Genomic DNA, 22,066 nt, shown 5'->3' with positions numbered 1-22,066 from the left:
TGACTTGATCAGCTTGGTGCAGAAACCCAGGACTACTTAACTGTAGAATTAGGTGGTGGTCGACACTACCAGCTTTCACTTTTGACTGAGACCAGTAGTACCTGAAACAACTGCCAGATGCAATACTTTGGTGAAATGGAACTTGCCTTCCCACGAGTGACATATTCTGAGCGTCTCTATTTCAAGATTTTTATGTAATGTTAATGACAGCCGACTTTGGCTCACTACGGAGCTTGTAACCGGCATTTGGAAAACAGCTCTAAGACACTATGCTGCCTCCATAAACGTACCCCCGCCCACGAGCCAGAAAACCGTAGCCACTAGCATCTGCGTGGTGCTGCGTGCTTACCACTGCCTCAGGCAGTTTACACGCAGTTTTTATGTACTTCCCAGAAGCTGAGGGACTCCAAAGCCTGCTCCCCCCGTATAGCAGCTCCCAAATAAGCAGGAGGAAAAGCGCTCTGACAATTTTCATGGGCTCCAACCCAAGATGAGAGTGAAGGTGGACAGAAAAAGAAAACAGCGAGGGGATGGTAGTGATAAAGGAAGTAGGCTTTTTGTTTGAGTGAAAATATGAATGTCTCAGAGCCACAGTTGCTTCAGTATTTCTTGTTACCAGATCGCCAGTGATTCCCTTCTAGAGAAATGCCAACATCTTTTCAAAGCTATAATATTGAATCTGCTTGGTAAATTTCTCGGTCCGCAGGACAAATGCGAACGGGTTCAGTAATGTGACTGCAGCCTTCCCAGCTAATCTTCGGCTGGCAGCGGAGCCCTGTGAAAGGGCAGAGGCGGGTGAGCCCTTTATACGAACGTCAGGCTGACCTCACTCGATAGTTATGCAGCCCGTGCCAGCCTCGGCCCAGGGCAGCAGGTAGTGGGCCCAAATCAGGAGCTTTGTCTTACCTCTTTAACACGAACTTCAAATATGGCAGGAAAGGAGTTTATAGTAACAGGAGTCTCCGTCTTCCACATCCCAACTGAAAGTTAAAATTGCTCTCTCAGTGGGGTCTGCCCAAACATCCAGGTGTCGGGCCTGAGGGGGAGCCCTGATGCTGCCTTTATGAGATGTGATTATGAAAGAGTGTCTGTGCTCAGATTCTTGTGATGGCGGAATATAGCATTAAACTTGGAGGTGTTGAATCCCTGCCCCCCACCCCCTGCCCTGTCACTGGGGGCAGAGGTGAGCCCCTCTGGACACAGCATTCACTTTGAAGGTGGAATTTCTGTTTTAACATTGGCTCTCACTCTTTAGAACTTTTTTTTCTTTTTTTTTAAAAACCCCTTTGGTGGGTTAGTCTACCACTAGTTCTAAAAACTAAAACTCCAAATTTCTGTTTCTCGGGCAGTCCTTGAATTTAGGCCAACCTAACTTAGACCTTAAAGGATGTTCTCTTGCTTGCCCAGCTCTAGGAGTGCATTTGGGCAGAGCTGGGTACCACCATGGAGAGTGGGTGTTCTCGCCAGCACCTGCGTGCCCCGTGCTAAAGCCCTAGGCTCGCCCATACCTGGCGTGTGCCGCCCCAGACGTTCTCGATGCACACCCTCCCTCAGCACCAAGCACTGCAGAGCAGCCGATCCAAAGCAGCCTCTCTCTGCGTGGGGACCAGGTTACCTGCTTTCTTGTTAGCCACGTGGTGACCAGGACTCTGAGAGGAGTATGTCCACAGGAAAGAGCCAAGGAATTCACTTGTCCTTAGAACCCAGAAACCATAGGTCTAAAGTACAGATGTTCTGAGGTAAATAAAAACTATATTTACAATATTGTTTCTTCAGAAGGAATTGTCTTCTGGTTTAGGTTTCGGGTTGTCTTAAGTTGGTGGCCATAGGAAACCTCACCATTCATTGGTAACTTTACTTGATGGAACTACCTTTTGTGAGGTTAATTTGTGTGAGGAGACTGGTTGGGTTCTGCTAGATTTGATTAGAAAGAAGGTAAGAATGCCTTAACATAGTCTTTTTTTTTTTTTCCTTAAGATTTTATTTGTCAGAGAAGAGAGTACAAATAGGGGCAGTGGGAGGCAGAGGGAGAAGCAGGCTCCTTGCTGAGCAAGGAGCCCAATGCAGGACTCGATCATGACCTGGCTGAAGGCAGGCGCTTAACCACCTGAGCCACCCAGGTGCCCCTTCTTTCCCTCTTAAGTCTTCAATTTTTTCACTTAGGCTTCAAATTACTAATCTTGGCATGTGAAAAATTTTTCTCTGTGTGGGCCAAGGTAATGATTCAAGGAAGTTACTTCACTGAATCATACAGGAAATTCACTGATGTTATGTGTTGTTAAAATTGAGATTAACATATTATAAATAAAAAGCTGCGTACTCTGTAAGCTGCAGTCCTAATCTAGGATGCCAGCAGAAGACCAGGTCAGGGTGAGGCCACATTTATTTTAGTTTCCAAAAGTGTAAACTTTCCTAGAGTACACCCTGTGTATTCCTGTGGTATGAAATGACATTTCACAGTAGGAGAGAAAGTCAAAATACATCCAACAATTTAAGAATTTGATATGACTTTAGACTCAACTACAAAAGCATTTCTTTGGCGTGATCTCTATGGGGTGGACCCAGTTTATCTGCATCTCTGACCAGCCAGACCTGTGATTATGCTGCAGTCAGAATGGGGGTTGGGAAAAGCGTGGGAATCCTCTGGGAGGTTGTTGAAACATCAGTAGACCCTCCCCTTCGTCTGGCTAGTCCCTTTCCTCCAGGAAGCCTTCTGATCCCCTAGACTGAATCCGTTCTGCAGAGGCCGCAGTTCTGCTTGGTCATCCCAAGCGTTCCCCGAGATCATTTTGCTCCGTTGAGTTACTGGCTGTGGCTGTAGCAGCAATGGAAGCTTGAGAACAGGAGCCGCACCAGCCTGACTCTTCACCATATTGCCAGCACTTACCCAGTATTGGGCCTTGTTGAGTGAGTGAAAGGACAGAGGGGTGGGGCCAGACAGCAAGACCATGGGTTTGGGTACTGATGGGTCATGAACTTTAACTGGATCCTAACCCTCAAAGTGGCTGTGGGCTTGTTTTGGAGTTAGCGTAAAGAGAAAACTGGGTCTCTGAGGAGCGACAGGTAGTTCTAGCAGGAGTCAAGCCTATTGCTTGGGCCACTGGAAGAACACCAACAGTGGAGTGGAGGCGTTGGCCCTGAACCCCAAATTTTGAATTCCAGTAGGATGGCTGGAGACAAAAGAATTTCTCGAAGTCGAACCTCCCTGAACAAGGAACTGCTTCTAACTGCTTATGAGCCTTATAGAACTAGATTGCTTTCCTAATCACCGTTTTTACCTCCAGGGAGTAGAAATGTAAACACTCATGTTTTATAAAATGTCCAACCTTTCCTCAAAGTCTAAGCTCCTTGAAACCCTTACCTTCATGGTAGTGTATCAAAAAAAGGAAATTTATTTTAAACTAGTGGTAAATGCCATTTAAAGACAACATAAATCCTAAAACACACTTTGATATTAACAGTTACTCTTGTTATCTTGAACTCTGATGCCATGAATATTTTCCTGTCTACAACATATCCAGCGTTGTCCGGAGTACTTACATCACCCTCAATTAAGATTCTTTACTTCTGTTGGCCTAATTTCGGATGAACATAAAGCACCTCATCCTTGTGTAAACCTGCACTGAATGACTAGTGAGTTATTGCTCAGGTCATCCCTAGCAACGCTATATACTAACACATAGTAGTCTACTGAATGGGCCTTCGGCTTTGATTCAACAGCTCTGAGATATTAGTGGCTTTTTACCCTAGTGGGATAAAATTTAGCCTTTTTAGCAATGAAACCTAATTTTAATTTTCATTTGTAGAAAAAGTACACATTTTAAAATGAGTGTCTCACATAGTGCTTCATTATTTTTAGTGTGTCTAAAAGATCCCTGATGGGTACTACGTAGCAGTGTCCCTAAGTTACATTTAGGGAGTTACGATCTGTGTACCGAGAAGAGAGCCCATTGGCTGTTTATGCTACTTCCAAGTACTATGTTGATTACACACATTTGAATTAGTCACTCTGCAGTGCACTGATAATGCCTTCGGGATTGTGTATGTGCTCCGTGTACGTAGATGTCGCTGTATCTCAGAACACACAGCCCACATGCTCTTCGAAGTTAGGAAAGCTAGTATGTTTAATCCTTGGAATCTGTTGTGTTCAGAAGGGCCTCTGTGCCGTCTTCTGTTATTTTTTTTATTTTGTCTTTTCCTCTCATCCTTTGGATGCAAAAAGGAAGCTTAAGATGGGGACAAAATCCAGATACAATAAAATCACTGTGGCTTTAGGGTAGTCTGCATGGGGAGAACATTGCCTTAACGTGTCACTTCATTATCACTCAACAGCTAGCTCACTGAACCAAACTCCATTTTGGCTCTCGCTTGGCTCTTAGGAAAGATCGAGTTACTTATTTGTTGCTTGTGTGATGTAGCATTAGAAATAAACATAAATGTATTGAGGGGGTTTAAAAAGATAACAAAAAAGCCAAGAGCTGAAAGAACCATCCTGAGCACGGAGGCAGAAAAGCAAAGTGACTGGGGCGGGGCGGCGGGGAGATTACTTCCAAGCACCTTCAATTTGAGTTTGCAAAATGTTCAGGGGGTTCTTAAAGGCTTCTAACTGAACTTTCATTTTATCCGAAAGTAAGTGCATTTATTTGGTTTTTTTTTTGTCTCCTTGAGTAAATATTCTGATGTGTTTCTGTCACATTTGCTTAATGAGATCATGGATGATTATTTTTTAATTAAGGAGAGTTTGGTTTGTAAGCATTTTAAATGTCATCCGCTTGGCTGATATTTAAAACGCAGGCTGAGTTTGAGCGTTTTGTTCTCCTGCCCTTCCCATGCTTTAAACTCGTGGTCTCAGAGTGATTTTGAAAACTAAGGATTTCAATTATTTCAAAACTAGGAAACCAACAAGAGTTATTGCACTTCGGCTTATATAAGTGGTACAAAAATTCTTGCTCATTTTGATAATAGATAAATGATGGGAACCCAGTAAGCTAGGGAGTATCTCTTCATCTGTCTTGCAGGAAACATGCTGTCTGATTAAGAAGAGAACACAGATAATTGACGATGCCCTGCAGATGTGTTGGAGCCCGTGATCAAAGGAGGAAGTACTGAAGTAGGAAGATTCCTCCTGAGAGCTAGCAGGGGTCGTAGAGCCCGCAGCTCTGTCCTGGGCCTAGGATGAGCTAAGGCATCCGTTTAGATCTGTAACTGTAACTGCTGTGTCTCAACTTCTGTAATATATTAATGTCAGGCCCACTTCTTAAAATTGAGGCATAATCAATTTGTGAGGTTTTCAGCCAGTATTATATACTGTCCCTGCCTCATAGAGCTTCTAACAATTCTTTTTTAAGGATTTTATTTGAGAAAAAGAGATAGAGCACAAGCTGGGCAGAGAGGGAGAAGCACGCTCCCTGGTGAGCAGGGAGCCCAACTCGGGGCTCGATCCTGGACTCTGGCATCTTGACCTGAGCTGAAGGCAGATGCTTCACCAGCTGAGCCACCCAGGCGCCCCTATAACAATTTTTCTAAAAGCTTATCATTACTAACCAAGATTGGCATCCTTTTAGAGTCCTAGTAGCAAGGCGTGCTGTGCTTTGAGGCCAGACAGGCTCGGTTCACACCCATGCCTGACACTGTGGCCTTGGGCAGCTTACTCAGCCTCTCTGAGCGTCTTTGCACATCTGTAAAATAGGTGATCGTGCCTACTTTCAAATGATGGATTTGGAGATTAGGATCCACATAAGAAAATTCACAGCATACCATCTTTCTTATTCTCATTTAAGAGAAAACTTGTTTCTCATACTTACGATATTTTTATATATCTATCCTGAGACTTAATAAGGTTTCCTATTCCATCAGCTCTTAGCGTCTCTATCCAGATTTAGGTCTCCTGAATAGCTATCTGGAAACCTGTATTTAAATTTGGGAGCAAATCCAGATTCTGCAGCCCAGTTTTCAGGCATTTGATATTGAGTTGATTGTACAAATACAAATTTCACATTTCTGGTTCACGTAGGCTAACCCAAGTAGTCTTACCTATTTCTTGAACATGCAATATTCTAATAGAAAAGCAAGAGTGGGAACTTAAACTTATCAGTAAGACATTTTAGTTCAGGCTATTATAACATATACCATAGATTAGGTGGCTTAAACAACAGGCATATTTCTCATGGTTCTGGAGGTTCTGGAGGTTGGGAAGTCCAAGGTCAAAGGTGGAGAGAGATTCGTTTCCAGATGAGGGTCCTCTTCCTGGCTTATAAACAGCTGCCTTCTTGCTGTGTCCTCATGTGGTGGCAAGAGAGATTATTTTTCTCATTTCTTCTAATAAGGGCACTAATCCCATCCCGTAGGGGATTAAGGGCTTCAACATATGAATGTGGGGAAGTGGGGCACAAACATTCAGTCCATAGCAACAACTAGTAGTAAAAGGTAGTTGAAAGTTTCATTTGTTTTTTTAAACCTGCCAGGCTCTCTTCTGTGGTTACTAACATTTTTTTCCCCTTTATAATTCCATTTCTTAGCGGAGGTGCGAAACTCTCTTGTTGAACATGACTGTGTCTGTGGTAATGGATGGCTGACTGAAATGCCTTCCAAGACCAGCCAGGTACAGAGAAGAATAGGCCACTGCAGACCAGAGCATGACCTCTCAGAGGAGAGCAGCTCATACCCCACCCAGTAGGAATGGGCTTCTGGGTATTTGTTTCTAAGTCTGGAAATCTGGATTTATTGCTGTATTGCTGCTTTTTTCTTTCTTTTTTTTTTTTATGATAAGCCAAACAAAATTCTTCCGCTGAGTGGTCAGCTTCATGGGGCACCAGTTTATCACCTTCTTTTCTCTGTCTTGGTATCTTGTCCAAAGGGTACTCTTGAGTGTTCTCCTGAATGATCTGATTCCATACCTTTTCACTTACTGATGGATAATGTTTTATTTCAGCCACAAATCGGGATTCATAGTCTTCACTGTTGATACCAACCATCATGATTTAAACTATGTGATTTCATGGAAAACAAAAGCAGGCTCTGTTTGTACTCTGCCCAGAAAAGTCTTTCTTTGGTATTTAACTCCTGATTTTTATCAGAATTCCACCAGGTATTGTTATAAATGCACTAGGGCACCTTGCATAGTAAATCATACACGGTTTCAGGGTGGGGAAGTTGTCTTAAGTTACTCTTGAAAAACCAAGACTCAATTGTTGAAACTCCTAAAATAACTTCCGCATACTGGTGTGTTTATGATTATGACTTAACTCTCCCAACAGTGAGACTTACAATGGCATTTAATAACCTGCCAGTAAATAAGGATAATCTGCCATGATAATCTGCCCAGATAACCACTTTCGTAAACTACAATAAGCCAGTTGAGGAAATAAAGTTAAAAATGCAACTTCATTTTGTAACTGCAATTTACAGATTTTTAGCTTTGAAATGTTTCTCTTTTGAAGTACAATCTGTCAGAGTGGACATCTTGACTTTTCTTTGGGATATTAAGTAGAGCAGGAGAAAGAAGTAACAAAGGAATAAGTTCTGGTCCTCAAACACTGGCGCTGTTGACTGATCATTTTCTCCAGTCTTTCATATTATGCAAAAGAACGCTCATTGTGTGCCATGTAGCGTAAGCAGATGTGACTGTCTTGAGTTACTGTGGGTCCTTTCCAACCCTCACATTTCCCTGCCTCCTCCTCTTGAAGGTTACACTGAACACGAGTCTGGAAGGTTAATTTTTTTTTTTTTTTTTAACTTTCAATAGGTGGAATACATGTTGGTGTCTTTTGATCATGAAAATAAAAAAGTTCGGTTGGTCCTGTCTGGAGAGGAAGTTCTTGAAACTCTGCAAGAAAAGGGGGAAAGGACAAACCCAAAGTAAGCTGAAATACCAAAGGTTGCTTTAGCATTTCTGAACTTGCTGGAACTGCAGATGTATAGGAGGCAGGCTGGCATCGTAGTTGAGAGCACATGCTCTGGTTCCCCTGCTTCATAGCTGCGTGTAACCTTGGGCAAGTTACTTAACGTCTCTGTGCCTCCCTTTCCTCATCTGTAAAGTAGGGATAATAATACCTCCTGAATAGGGTGTTGACATTTTAAATACGTGAATGTATTTAAGCACTTAGAACTATAAACACAACATAAAGCCTGTTTACCATGACTAAATGTTAAAAAAAAAAAAAAGAAAGAAAAGAAAAAGAAAAGAAAAGAAAAACCAAAACCATGGACAGAGTGTTACTGAGATCCCAAACCATGGTGCCAGATGAACCAGATGAAGCTTAGACTGAGTTTGTTTGGTTGGCAGGGTGTTTTTTAATATTTCTTCAAGTAGACAAAAAGGCGAAGGGGCAAGTACTTTCCAGTTCCATTTTCCTACTCCCTTGAGTTTTGGAGACGGCATTTGAGTTTGGAGGCCAGCAGTGAACTGAAAGAGCCCTTATGGCCTCCTCTCCTTTCTCACAAAGTGGACTAGCTTGTCTTGGACAGCGAGTGCCCTGTGTGTGGTTTTCAGTTACTTACAAGTATTCTGGACCCTGTACTTCTAACCCTCACCTGGTTGAAGAGCTCTGGAGAATGACCAGCCTTTGGGAACAGTAAAGTTCTTAGCTTCACTTACATGGAATGGTGTCTCAGTTTTTGGAAGTGACTTTTTAAAAACTTGTAAAAATTGAATAGACGGCAGCAAAATGTGGTGGAATGGAATTTTTTCTCCTCTGTAGCCATCCTACCCTGTGGAGACCAGAGTATGGCAGTTACATGATTGAAGGCACACCTGGACAGCCGTACGGAGGAACGATGTCCGAGTTCAACACAGTCGAAGACAACATGAGGAAACGCCGGAAGGAAGCAACTTCTTTATTAGGAGAAAACCAGGCTCTCTGCACAATAACTTCATTTCCCAGGTTAGTTCCTATCTGAACCTGCCCCAGCAGATCGTTCAGAGCTTTGGGTTCTAAAAGAGCAGATCATGACCCAAGCATTTGACCGTATAGTTCACATACTTTACAGACAGTTCATGCTTTATGTGCTGCATTTGATAGAACCTGTGATGTTATGGCCTCAGGCAAACTTGCGTGCCAGTTCCAGCGGGTGGGAGGTGGCCCGGAGCACTGCCGTGAGAGCATTCATCTGGCCTCTGGGCGAGACCGTGAGGACCACCGTGACTGCTAGCATCGTGGCGGCATCCACCCGAGGCTGGGGTGGAGGGAGCAGTGCGTCTGCCAAGCGGTTCTAACCCCGTAAGGCGTAGCTGAGCCTGATGGTGCTCTTCTCGCTCGACTCTGTTGCTTCCGTGTGCCTGTTTGCCTGCTGGCGAATGCTGGTATTGGTGGCCGATGGGAGGGTCACCTGGTGGAGAGCTGGCATCAGTGCTCCCAGTCCACTGTTGATACATCCTAACTATGAATGAGGGGGTCATTAGGCCATGTTTGAGTCTTGTGTTGAAAAGGAAACTTACGGGTTGTCATCAAATCTAGTTATGGCCAAAAGTTCCTAGAAGTAAATATAAAGAAAACATAAATAGTGAAGCTATGCTCTTGGCTTAGAATTAAGTACGTAAATATTGTACAGTCATACATAGGAGCTCTGCATAGGAATGCAGTTCTACCAAATTTGTAAATCTGACTTATCTGTGCTAGATATCTGTCAGATTACGGCAAAGTATGCTTACCTCCTCAAGGTTCAAACTCTTTGGGGATTGGTATCCATAGACTGAAACACTTAGAACTATTTTTATACCCTCCCTCTTTTTTTCTGATAAATGTCCATAATAAACACAGGCATTTGGAGACCTACCACTGGTCTTGGAAGGACACTTGGGATTTTCTTTTTTAAAAATCTTCAGTGTAACATCTAAATGGTTGAAACCCTATTTAAGCAACTCAGACATTTAGAGATACATGTCATATTTTCTGTGATTGCTTCATTCCTTTATGCAGGCCACTCCCCTTTCCCTGCAGAAGAAAGGCCCCAGCCGGATGAGGGTGGGCAGGTTTGCTTGGAAGAGAGTTGGCATAGTCCTTTGCCCTAGTGTTTTAAGGAGAAGGTAAAAAAAAAAAAAAATCATGACTCTGCCTTTCACTCAGATAATTGAGTGCCTGCTGCATGCCAGACCCATGCAGTGCGAGGATGCAGGCATGAATAGAGACAGACACAGTCTCTGCCACTGCCGAGACTGAGGGACCAGATGGCCACAGATCCGGGGAATATGAAGTTGAGGACGTGCTGTGAGGGAAAGATGCGGAGCAGAGAGTGGGACGTGGTTGTCAGGTGGACTCTGCGAAGTGGGGAAGATGATTGGGGTGATGTCCAGAGTCCCGGTAGGAGTTTACTGGGAGTGGGGAGGGGAGGGACAGCCTGGGGAGGGGAGGGACAGCCTAGGGAGGGTGAGCAGAGTGGGCAGACGTCCCAGGATGAACAGGGAGAGCGCAGAGCCTCATGAGAACCAGAAGAAGGCTGGCCGCTGGGGCCGGGACCTTGAGAGGGAAGGGGAGGCTGGGCAGGTGGTTGTTGGGCCAGATCCTGTTAGCTGAGAATTTAGGTTGCTATCCTAAAAGCAGTAGGAGTTATTATAAAGGGAGAGCTAAGACAGAGGAATAAATTTTATTCTACAAATCTAATTTTTTTAAAAAGCTTACTCATATTTTTTGATGGGAGGGTATTTTTGGGCTTGTAAACAAAACAAGAATAATTATTATTTAGTTGAAGAAGCCTCACCTTCTATCAGTGGTAAATGATAAGGAAAGTTTTGTTGTGGTGTCAAGAGAGAAAGGAGTACTTGGTTTCTTAAGTGTAAACTGCGATTTTTCTCTGTGAAGAGACAAAACTCTGTCATGGAGCTATAATCCAAAACAGTGGCCAAGTGAATGTTTAAATTTAAATTAATGACACTGAAGTGGAAATTTTAGTTCCTCAGTCACACGGGGCTCAGTTCAAGTGCTCGCTAGGTGCATGTATTGGACGCACTGGATTGGACAGTGTGGACATGAGACCTTCCCGTGCTGCAAAGCTTCTGTCGGATGGTGCCGGTCTGCGAGGAAAGCAGGGCTGTCGGAGTTTGAGGATCGGAGTTCTGACTGTCTTTGTCCTGCCAAACACATTTTCGTTCTCCCTCCATTCAGCCTAATTCTGGTTGCCTCCGAGTCCCCAAGACTGAAGTCTGCCACTCTTACAGGACTTCCCCAAAGTTTGCAGGCTCCTAGTAAATAATGCACACAGCTGCAAGAATTCTCAGGAACCCTCATTATAGCTGGAAATGGTTTTCCAGATAAGATCAGCAAATTCCATTGTTGTTCACAAGACGGATATGGGCAGCCAACAGGTGCTTTATTTTATAAAAGGTAGGGGCTGAACCATAAGGCATGGGTAGTCTTGGCTCTTAAGCCCAGAGTTTCCTACCACTGATCTAAAGCCCTGACAAGAGCCTCCCTTGTTTTGCATTCACGAACTTTGTCGGTCTTTGTCCTCTCTCACAGCGCATTTAACAATGACCTTAAAATTCTTAACTTGAAGAGCTAGATGTGGAATTTGAGCTTTACGTTTAGGGATGAAGACAGAGGTTCCTTTTTCTGTGTTGGAATTAAAGCTCTTGGTTAGGTCAAGTAAGAGAATGGGGTTGGGTTTCAAACATCAGAGGGAGATCTCAGGGGCGGATGGGGACACCTGCAGAGACGCTACCTAATCCTGAGGGACTCCTGAGGTGATCTGTAGAGGCAGAAAGCAGGAGAGCCCTTAGATACTTGAACAAAGCTTATCGACAGGTGGGGGGCAGTAGGGATGTGCAGGGGTCAAATACAATCAGAAATGAGAGCTGGTAAAGGAAGACCAGCAGACCCCATGTAGGGGGAACCCATAGCCTGTGACCATTGATGTGACCTAGCTGAGGGACTTCTGTGCTGTTGGTCCTCGCTGTTAAATGAAGAGATGGCTAGGACGTGAACAGCACTCTGGAGATCCTGAGTGGATGGAGGGTCTCTGGTAAAGTCTCTCACAGGCTGCAATCGCAAAAGATGTTGGTGGGGAAGACCAAGTACAAGGGGGTGTTTGTAGAGCACAGTATTCACACAGCATTCATGTGCTAGACCCCCTGTAGGGGGGAAGCTAGACAGGTGTGGGTGGTTCTTAAGGTGCGGTGATGGCGAGACATTATTAACTTTTGAAAACAAATCCTACCTACTTAGTTCTTCAATTTGTTGTAGATTAGGCTGTCCTGGGTTCACGCTGCCAGAGTTCAAACCCAATCCGGTTGAAGGAGGAGCTTCCAAGTCCCTCTTCTTTCCTGATGAAGCCATAAATAAGCACCCCCGCTTCAGGTGAGTATGGCTGCGCCTTTAAACGCAGATGTCCCTCACTCTTACCCTGCCTGCTGAGAGTAAGGCGCTCCTCTTTCTAGAATCCTTGTTGAGCGCTTACTGAATTCAGGCTCCTTTTGTAATGAACGTTGCTTCTTAGAGCACGGCTTGACTTGCCCGTCTTACAAATCATCTTAGTTGTTGGCTTAGCCACTGTTGTCTTTAGAATACAGATTTTTTTCAGCCCTGTTGTATAAACATCTATTTGGGGATGTTTCCTCTTAGTTACTCCTACCTTTTTTCCCACTCTCCATGTGATCACATTCTACTCAATATACCCTTCATAATAAGGCAAAATATGTACAACTCTTTACCTTCTGTTCTATTAACTTCTAGCTCTGGTAGTTTGTAGTTTCATTCCTGGGTTTAAAGTGGCTTCAGGGCCCACACCACTCTGATCTTGCTTTGTACCTTGAGTCTCCTCTGTCATCCTAAACTGAGGGTCCCGACCTGCAAGTGGGGACCTTGGGACTTGTCAGTATTGATTCCTTTGACAGGTCTGCACATCTGCTATATGCAGAGTCTGGGGGGGGAACAGATTTATAGATGGAGTCCCCAACTTCAAATGTTATAGTGTGCCAGGGGGAAAATAGATTCAGCTGCAAGGAAAGATACTATGCCGGATTCCCAAAGGTAGGAAGGAGGATCAGAGACCCTCCTCGGAGAAAGAGGATGCTTCTGAGGAGATCCTGGCAGACATGGGAAAGAGCTGGTCTGCTATCGGAGTCTGCATCACCACTGTCTGCTAGAATCATGCTAGCCTCAGATGTTGTTTTAAATTTTCTAACAGTCACATGAAAAAAGTAAAAAAGAAAGATGGAATTTTATAATTTTATTTAATCCAGTTTATCCAAAATTACTTCAACATGTAATCAGTATTTTAAAATTATCGATAAGACATTGTACTTTATTTTTGTATTTTGTAGTCTTCAAAATCTGGTGTGTATGTTATCATCACAGCATATTTTAATTAGGATTAGCCCCATTTCAAGTGCACAGCAGCCACAGTGTGCCTGGTGGCTTCTGGTTTGACACTGTGGGTCTAGAAGATAGGTATTCATATTGCCAATTGGGAGGGATAGTAACAAGGTATTGGGGCTCCAGAGATGCCTAGGGAAAGTGAATAGTAAAGCTTGAAGTTTTTGGAAGACATGGGGAGTGTTAGAAACACGGTGAGACCAGACCACGGCAGACCCCAGACAGTTGAGTTTGATTTGAGAAGTTACAGGGAGCTGGGGTATCCGGGGTTGAACAGGGAAGAGCATGGCATTCTTGAGCAAGGGGCAGAGGAAGTGGTGGTAACACAGAGCTTTCTCACAGCATATTCCCTCAGAATACCTTGATCCACATCAATATTCTATAGGATTGCCTCAGAGAATTAGTTTGAGGTAGGATTTCATTCTATTTACATGTTATATGATCAAATTCTTCTTTTGCATGGTGGTTCTTAGGTGGCCGATTTATGACGTTTGGTTGTCTGTTTCAGTACCCTAACACGAAATATCCGACACAGGAGAGGAGAAAAGGTTGTCATCAATGTACCAAGTAAGTCCACAGTGGTTGGCGGGATGGGAGAGACACCTGGGGAATCGCTGTTGAATCCTTGAATGTCACCCTTCTCTCTCTCTTTTTTTTTTAAATTTAATCCTGCAGTATTTAAGGACAAGAATACACCGTCTCCGTTTATAGAAACATTTCCTGAGGATGAGGAGGCGGCCAAAGCTTCTAAGCCTGATCATATTTACATGGATGCCATGGGCTTTGGGATGGGCAATTGCTGTCTTCAGGTATTGATTCCAATATACAGAGAGGCAGAGTGCCTTCATCCATTTCTACTCACTAACTTCTTTAAATACACATTTTTTTACAATTACATTGTAATCAGGTTTAAATGAAAGCTAAAAGTGTGCCTTTCTGAAAACCAGTGGTTTTTAGTAAATTCATTGGTAGCTATCTCTTGATGGAGAGTTCATGGAATCTCCAGTTTACTACAAAGATAAGTGGTTGTTACTTACAGTGTGAAATATTCCATGATCCCTGCCTCTGTTCTTTCCAGTGATGGTCGGGCCTAGAGCTTATAATACCATTCAGATCTCTGTTTCTGAAAGTGAACTTTGGATGTACTCCCGTGACCTTGGGATCCAAGGGAAGGATTGTTTGGACTCCAAACGTTCATATTCAGGCAAGGCCGCCTAGTGGTATAAAAAGAACTACTGAGCAACCCGTGTTTGCCTTGCCCCTGGCGAAGTGACACAGGAGGCAGTACAGCCTTTCTCTGTTTCCTCCTTTAAAACTTCCCGTGGATCTAGTCAGATGGCTGGTGCCCCTGGCAGGGACCTGGGTGGCCGGACACGGGACCCACCTGGCAGCGGTGGGCCTGCGCTCGGGCCACAGCTGTTGCTGCTCCTTCGGGGTTTGGGTAGCTCCCCTTACTTCTTGGCGTCTTGATTTTCTCCCCAGTTAACCGGAAGGTTTGTATTAAGTCCCCTTCTAGGTCTGACTCTAAGCTATACTTCGTTGTTTTTATCAACAGAAGTGCTTGTTTTAACCTTTACTTTGCTTAAAATCGTGTGAGAACAGGAGTAGGAGTTGCACAGAGTATAAAGTGAAAATTTCAAATTTCAGATAAAAAGGTCACTTGTTATTGTCTAAGGTGATTGTATCCATTTCTGATAACTTCAGAAGATTAGAAGTAACGTCCTCAGAGGTCTGGAGTGGTGTGAAACCTGGCCCCCATGTGAGGCCCGGGGCCTCGGGTCCAGGCAGAGGCCAAAAAACTCAGCATTCCCATCATCTCAGACAGCTGCAGTGTAGACACATGCCTTCTTGCACATAAAGCTCTGATGCGCTTATTTTTACAACTCTGTAAAATGGAAATTGAAAGCCAGAGTCAGATTTCTCCATGCTAAATGTGTTTATATAACCATAGTTTTTTTTTCTGGTTTTCCTGACATACACAGGCGGCATAAAGTGTGTGGTCTTCCAAACAAACATAGGCCAGTAAGTTTTGTTACAGAGGGTCACATTTCATAAAAAAGAGATCTTTCGACTTTCACTTGCATATCTGCTTTTCTATCTTAATTACAAATGTTTTTAAAAGGAACCATTAAGCTCTAGAACTTACAGTGCATGGCTTTAAAATTGTATCAGTGTAATTGGAGTACTGATTGCCTTTTCTTGGTTTAATATTAAACCAGGGTACCCTGCCAGGGACAGTACAGTTACTTCGTTCCAAAGGGACAGTCTTTCCCTTGAAACACCATACAAAGGGTTCTAATGGTGGGTAGTTAACATTTTTATTACCTGTAGATACAATTTTCCATCCAAATTTACTCTTTTTCATGGGTTCAGGATTAAGTTTTCTTTCTGTTGTCCAAGACCCTACTTTGAATACTCAAAAAATTATTAGCACAAATCACGTAAAGTGTATGGGAAAGGAGATGAATTCCATACCTCACCACAGGAAACACCCTACTTTGCGTCTCTCAAGTAGAAAACTAGAAACTGCTTGTTAAAGCAGAAAATGTTACAATTTCTTAAGGTTAGTGGAAGACTTAACTGTACAAAACAAAAAAGTCACATAACCACACTCGAATGCTTGACTCTTGGGGAATTTTTCAGGAATCATAAGTTCGTGCACGTTGTAATAGGTTTTTTTCCCTCTGTAAGAAAATCAGGTGGCTTCAGAAGTGGGTTCTAGGTAAATTTTAGATTAGACATCTAAGTTTCTAACATCTATTTTTCATACTTGCTCTTTTTTCCCCTCTGTTTCCTAGTGACACTGCTTCTCCTCTTATGAGATACTTTAAAGGAACACCAGAAGCCAAAACTGTTCATACTTTAAGGCATAAGAACTCTTCCCCCCCCCCCACTACCCCCAGCCATTACCATAGTCATGTCCTGTTTGATTTGTAGCTACATTAGCTCTAGAGTGCTGAAGCCACTTACTGAATATATTTAGAATAACTAAGTCACTTCGCTGTTGTAACTTAACTATGGAATTCCAGGTGCGAATTTTAAGCATACTTTCTTCCAGGATTTGCCTGTGAATTGTCTAATATATACTAGGTCATCTAAGAGAAGCCAATCTGTCCCAGCAGAGAAGTGTGTAAATACTTGGCTTACTGTCTCACGTTTCCTCACTTCCCATTTTATCCTTAGCCTTGCACAAGCTGATTTCTGAGTTTCCATCTCTTTGCAGAAACTGCCCTTGTTTTGCTGTAGAGTGACCTAATTGCTAACCCTTCTTAAGAGCTCTTATTTTAACCTTTGATACCCTTATTCCTTGAGGTCTGCGACACAGCTCTTCTCTGTGTTGAATTAATTTATAATGGCTGGTTAATTGCTAATACATTTTAATTAAAATAGAGCAGTGAATCATTAACAGAAATTATAGCAAGTTGTCTAAATATTTTTCTGTAGTTAGTGACCACACCGACATGAATATAATTCTCCAGGTAGACAAGTGAGTCTCCTCATAGAAGTTCTTCGTTAAAAAAGCAAAATTGAGACCTGGCTAAAACTATGGGAAATAACAGGTTGGGATTATAACAATAAACATACTTGGCTACTCTTTCAGGGATTAAGCCCTTAAATTACTTTCTACACCAACATTAAATTCAAAATATTATTAAATAACAACAGAGGACCGGAAAACTGTTCCCTATTTGCAGTTAATATGGATATGCTCACACAACCAGGATTTGTGTTCCTAGTCCCTTCCACTGCTCCGCATCCCAAAGCAAGCAGGACTTTTTTGGTTTCTTTTGGGTAATTGTTTGTAGAACATTAGTGCTAATGAACAATATGATTTTTTTTTCTCTACCTAACTCTGAAATGTGCTACTTTTACCCCTCTTGTGCAGGCTTCCTGGGTGATCCTGCCCATCTTCAGAACATTATCTGAGCCTACTACTCCCTAAGTACTTCTTCACCCCAGACTTGTCTTCTGGTCATCAGCCCTGGAGACCCAGCCACTTAAAGGGCTTCTTTACCTGCTCCTTTCCTTCATATGCCCATTGTGTCTTGGTGCCTCTGCTTACTGTCTGTCTCAGGAACACCCAAGCCAAAACCTGAGTCACGCCTTCATTCTCTATACTATACCCACTGGCCCCCAGTGACTGCCACTTTGGTATGCCTCCTCCTGCAGCCCTCTTGGGTTACATCCTTGTCAGCTGAGTATCTTACCTGTTCTCCCTTCCTCCAGGCTTGCTCTGTCCCAGGCTATTCCTTGTACTTGCCACCAGTGAGCTTTGAAACCAGTCATGAGCATCTCTGTCCTTCTGTACCAAAATTTCTCTAACCCTTGAGCTAACTGAAGTGTGGGGGCATGCTGTCGAGGGAGATAAGCCAGCAGAAGAGGAGATGCCTTGCTGAACTTGCCATTTACCTAGTGTCTTCCTTTCCTTTCCTGACATTTTAATCTTATTTAATTTAGGAAATGGCTATTTATATGTGAGTGTGATCAAATACCATTGTTTGGCAAAATTCATCCAAGGCAACTTTTAAGCAAAACTGTGTTAATAAGTGTTACTAGCCGTAGAGTGACCATTGCACACCATGCCCTCTGTCTTCCCCGGCCACCATCCTTCTCAGACTCGACTCCTTGGGGAGGATGTTGATTCGTCGTTGTTAATAACTTGTAATTCTTAAACAGGTAACGTTCCAAGCCTGCAGCATATCTGAGGCCAGATACCTTTATGATCAGTTGGCCACTATCTGTCCAATTGTCGTAAGTAGAAACGACATCTTAAAGACTTCTTTGTAGAGAGAGTGCTTGTGCAACATTTGCTGACTCTGTGCCATTTAAGTCCGGTAAAGGCTTTATTCAGAAATGAACTAACATAAATAGTATGCATTTAGAGCTACTGGACTAAGACTCCAAGCTGTGGAAGTTTACTGTTGCTAGTAAGACATCTGGGTGTTCAAGTGTCAAGTTGGAGTGTAGCTGTTTCCGCTCTCCCATCCTTCCCATTCACGTGACAGAGGGGGTGATTTAAATGAATCCCGTCGAGGGATTTGAGTCCCTTCTGGTGTCTTTCACTATAAAAAAGTAGGCACAGAGGACTAGAACTCCCATGGGGCTCACCTAAACCGATTCTTCTAGACCAGAGGTAATTGCATGGTGCTTTTCTCAGCATGTGAGTGACACTTCGAACCTGCAGGTGCTGACTCTTGTTTGTTTTTAGATGGCTTTGAGCGCTGCGTCTCCTTTTTACCGAGGCTATGTGTCAGACATTGATTGTCGCTGGGGAGTGATTTCCGCATCTGTAGATGATAGAACTCGGGAGGAGAGAGGACTGGAGGTGGGAGTGATTTTCCTTAATAGCCTTTTTAAAAAACGAAGTGGGTAAAATGGGGTTATTGTAACTACTTACAATGTTGAAGTCTCCCTTAAATTTTTATCTTGAGTGGGCTGGTCGCATGTGGGAAGAAATTCACAGGTTATAAGCCTGTCTTTGATGTCATTAGTGTTTGTTTTGGGGTGAATATATGGGAAGCATGATCTGGTTGGGGTAAGGAATTTTCATCACTTGCTGAAATCTGTATTTGTTTCATCCTCTTCTAAAACTTAGTGGCGCTTTCTTCCTGTATTTTGGAAGTAAGTGCCGATGGGCTGTTGTTACCAAAAGGCTTTCTGGCACCCCGCGGGCGCTTTGTATATGGTGCTTTCTGCTGTGGAATCTGTGGTCAAAGATTATTTTGCCCCGTATAAAGGGTTAGGTTTGCCTAATAAGGGTAGGTTAGTGCCTCTTGTTTGCATATTGAACTGTGACCGTGCACCTCTCCAACCTGAAGTGTGCATCAAAACCGCCTATGGAGAGCTTTAAAAATAGACACCGGCCCACGGTAGATCGAATAAACAAGTGTCTCCAGAACCGAGACCTGGACATGGTTTTTAAATGAGCTCTTTCAAGTGCCTCTGATGTTCTCACCAGGGCTGCATTGCTACTGCTCTTGTCTTCATGTAAGTGCTCATAAATTGTCGAGCGTGCTGCCTAAGTAGAATTAAACCTTAAAGGAGAAATGATGTTAACAGCTCTTTTTTACGTTAATAGGTTTGCTTTCAACCTTGGCATATATTTTCCTGGCTTAGTAAGAATGAAGGCAAACTGCCTTTTAAAAAAAGTGATATGTAAATCATATCAGAGAACAGCTACTTAAGTTACTTCCAAATTTTTAAAAGACATAATTTTCCCTAATAACTTTTTTTCAGGATCTTAAGGTTGGATATTTTTATATAACTATTATATATAAAATATAAAAGCATTTAAGTAGAAGTATATGGGGCATTAGTTTATTTCCGGAGCATTTTATATGGCATTCATGCGTATTGTTTTCAATTTTAGCCGCTGAAGAACAATAACTATAGGATCAGTAAGTCCCGATACGATTCGATAGACAGTTACTTATCTGAGTGCGGTGAGAAATACAATGACATCGACTTGACAATAGATAAGGAAATCTACGAACAACTCCTGCAGGAAGGTGAGCAGCCACTCCTTTTCTCCGGGTTTGATTGGTTCTTCAGAGCTCTTTAGAACTTTTTGCTGACTTCCGGTCTGGTTTCTATTTTTAGTGTGAAGTCTCTTAACTTTTCTTATGAGGCTGCTTGTTCCTAAAGTTTCAAGTTCCAAATATTTGTGAGATCTTCTTGACTTTTAGCAAAGGAACTTACTCTGGAGGTCTGTATTTAGGTCCACACCAGTGCCCCACCAGGCATTGTGTAAGTAGCAAATAAAACTCTGGCACTTCCTCAGGGTCTGTAGGATAAAACCCTGGGGCGCACGCGGATACTGAATAAACCAGCCATTTCCTGAGCTTCTAGATGCCCTGTCTTCAAACTTGCTGAGCTGTCTTGTCTTCTTACTGGACTTAGACACAGTGGAGCCCGGGACCTTGACAGGAGTCTGGTGTAACCTCTCTTGACAGGCATCGATCGTCTCCTGGCCCAGCATGTTGCTCATCTCTTCATTAGAGACCCCCTGACTCTGTTCGAAGAGAAAATACACTTGGATGATGCCAATGAATCTGACCATTTTGAGGTATCTCTTCTGTTCTAAATGCATTTCACTTCACTAACCAAGATGGAGGCCATTTTCTGTACCTGTGAGCAGTTAGGAATTGGCATTCCGATGCCTTTCATTGTCTGGTGCAGTAAAGAATTAAGAAATTTTGGAATGGTTTAACGTACCTTATTTTATAATTCTGACTAGTTATATCTCTGATTCTGCATTTTTTCACTATTTTCTCTTGCTTGCACAAAGTTGAAAAATTCAGACATGCTGCATAAAAAAATGGCATCAATTATTTCTGTGCTGCCAACCTATCACTCAACTTCTGTTAAACACTTGTTTGTTTTCCTAGCAGGTCACATGTCGAGGACATCTTAAATTGTACCTTTTGGTATTTGTAAATTAAAGAGTATTGGGTATCAACAGTGTATAATCTTCCCTTACCAAGTATCAAACCATCTTAACATTTTCCTGGACACGTGGAAAGTTGGTTTTCTGCTTTTTTATTATAGAATATTCAGTCCACAAATTGGCAGACGATGCGATTTAAGCCCCCTCCTCCAAACTCCGATATTGGATGGAGAGTAGAATTCCGACCCATGGAGGTAAGACGCACATCAGCGGAAAGTGATTCAGTCATGCCCCTGCTCTGCCCATTACCCTTCTAGTGCTCTTCTCAGAGGCTTTCCAAATACAGACCAAACGTGTACATGGTAAAAGCAGGTCCAAAAGCTTAGGACTGATTTCTGAGAATAGACTGTGGACACAGGGCTTCCAAGCCCCACGTGGTGAGGTAGGCACTGGCTTGGGCGTGGCAAGATCTAAGGAGGGGTCTGTCGGGGAAGAGCCGGTTTGTGTAATTGCTCCATAACTTCTCTGGGCTCCTGCTCTTGTCTAGGTTCAGTTAACAGACTTTGAGAACTCTGCCTATGTGGTGTTTGTGGTGCTGCTTACCAGGGTGATCCTTTCATACAAACTGGATTTTCTCATTCCACTATCAAAGGTAAGAATGCGTTTCAGTATAGCAGTGGGTTTGGGTATCTACAGATTATCTGTTGCTTATTTACCTATAATATTTGTTTTAGATCTGACCTGATTGAGAATTTTCACCATTTAGAATAAAATGTCTCTCCTATACCGTACCCATTCTCTTTTCCCTTTTCCACCAAAGCTTACGCTGTAGATTATGGTACAGCATTGGTAGAGATTCCTGGAAACCAACAAGTGCTAACAGTAGCTCCTCAGGCCATGTGAACGAGATTTAGGGTTGCTTTTGAATCACTATTTCTAGAGGCTTACATTTCAAGACGATGGTTGGAGAGAATCCACAGATTGATTTCATCCTCCCCCAAATGCCATTCTGGTTATGATAGCAAAAGTAAAGAGGAGGGGGCAGATGTAACTGTGGGGATGCAGGGAAGGGTCACCTCCGTGGAACCGAACTGGATATATTTCTAGAGAAGATAGATTGGACAATCAGCTCCAGCCCAACAACAACCAAAAAAGGAGTTCTCTGGAAGCAGTTTCCCAGCGGAGCCCTGGAATAATTCAGACTGTGAGGCGGCAGCTAACTAAGTGGAGCCCTTTGGTTCCTGGGCCAGTGGGTCCCCAGGCACAGCAGGTGGCTGGAGGAGGTTGCTCGGCTGAGTGAGGGGTCTGCCGAGGAAGGAGAGGTGGAGCAGCCCTGTCAGAGCGAGCGCGGAGGGAAGGAACGCCTAACGCA

General features: G+C 43.2%; 1 protein-coding gene across 2 annotated transcripts in view; it reads left to right on the top strand.

The window, feature by feature from the left end:
• GCLC (glutamate-cysteine ligase catalytic subunit) overlaps positions 1-22,066 on the top strand; it is a 43,828-nt gene that overhangs the window by 12,028 nt on the left and 9,734 nt on the right. Inside the window, exons 2-12 of one of the 2 annotated variants that reach the window (XM_040643583.1) lie at positions 7,745-7,857; positions 8,700-8,882; positions 12,177-12,290; positions 13,816-13,874; positions 13,983-14,116; positions 17,985-18,059; positions 18,517-18,633; positions 19,678-19,816; positions 20,261-20,373; positions 20,856-20,948; positions 21,242-21,346. In XM_040643583.1, the coding sequence (XP_040499517.1) occupies positions 7,745-7,857; positions 8,700-8,882; positions 12,177-12,290; positions 13,816-13,874; positions 13,983-14,116; positions 17,985-18,059; positions 18,517-18,633; positions 19,678-19,816; positions 20,261-20,373; positions 20,856-20,948; positions 21,242-21,346 (1,245 nt within the window). The remainder of the gene's footprint in view (positions 1-7,744; positions 7,858-8,699; positions 8,883-12,176; positions 12,291-13,815; positions 13,875-13,982; positions 14,117-17,984; positions 18,060-18,516; positions 18,634-19,677; positions 19,817-20,260; positions 20,374-20,855; positions 20,949-21,241; positions 21,347-22,066) is intronic. The other variant, XM_040643584.1, reaches the window with a different exon arrangement.

This window comes from Ursus maritimus, unplaced genomic scaffold (assembly GCF_017311325.1).
Source record: "Ursus maritimus isolate PB19 unplaced genomic scaffold, ASM1731132v1 scaffold_29, whole genome shotgun sequence".
In the NCBI taxonomy this organism is placed as follows: Eukaryota; Metazoa; Chordata; class Mammalia; order Carnivora; family Ursidae; genus Ursus; species Ursus maritimus.
The sequence above is the reverse complement of the archived record's forward strand: the minus strand, read 5'-3'. Positions and strand labels throughout refer to the sequence as shown.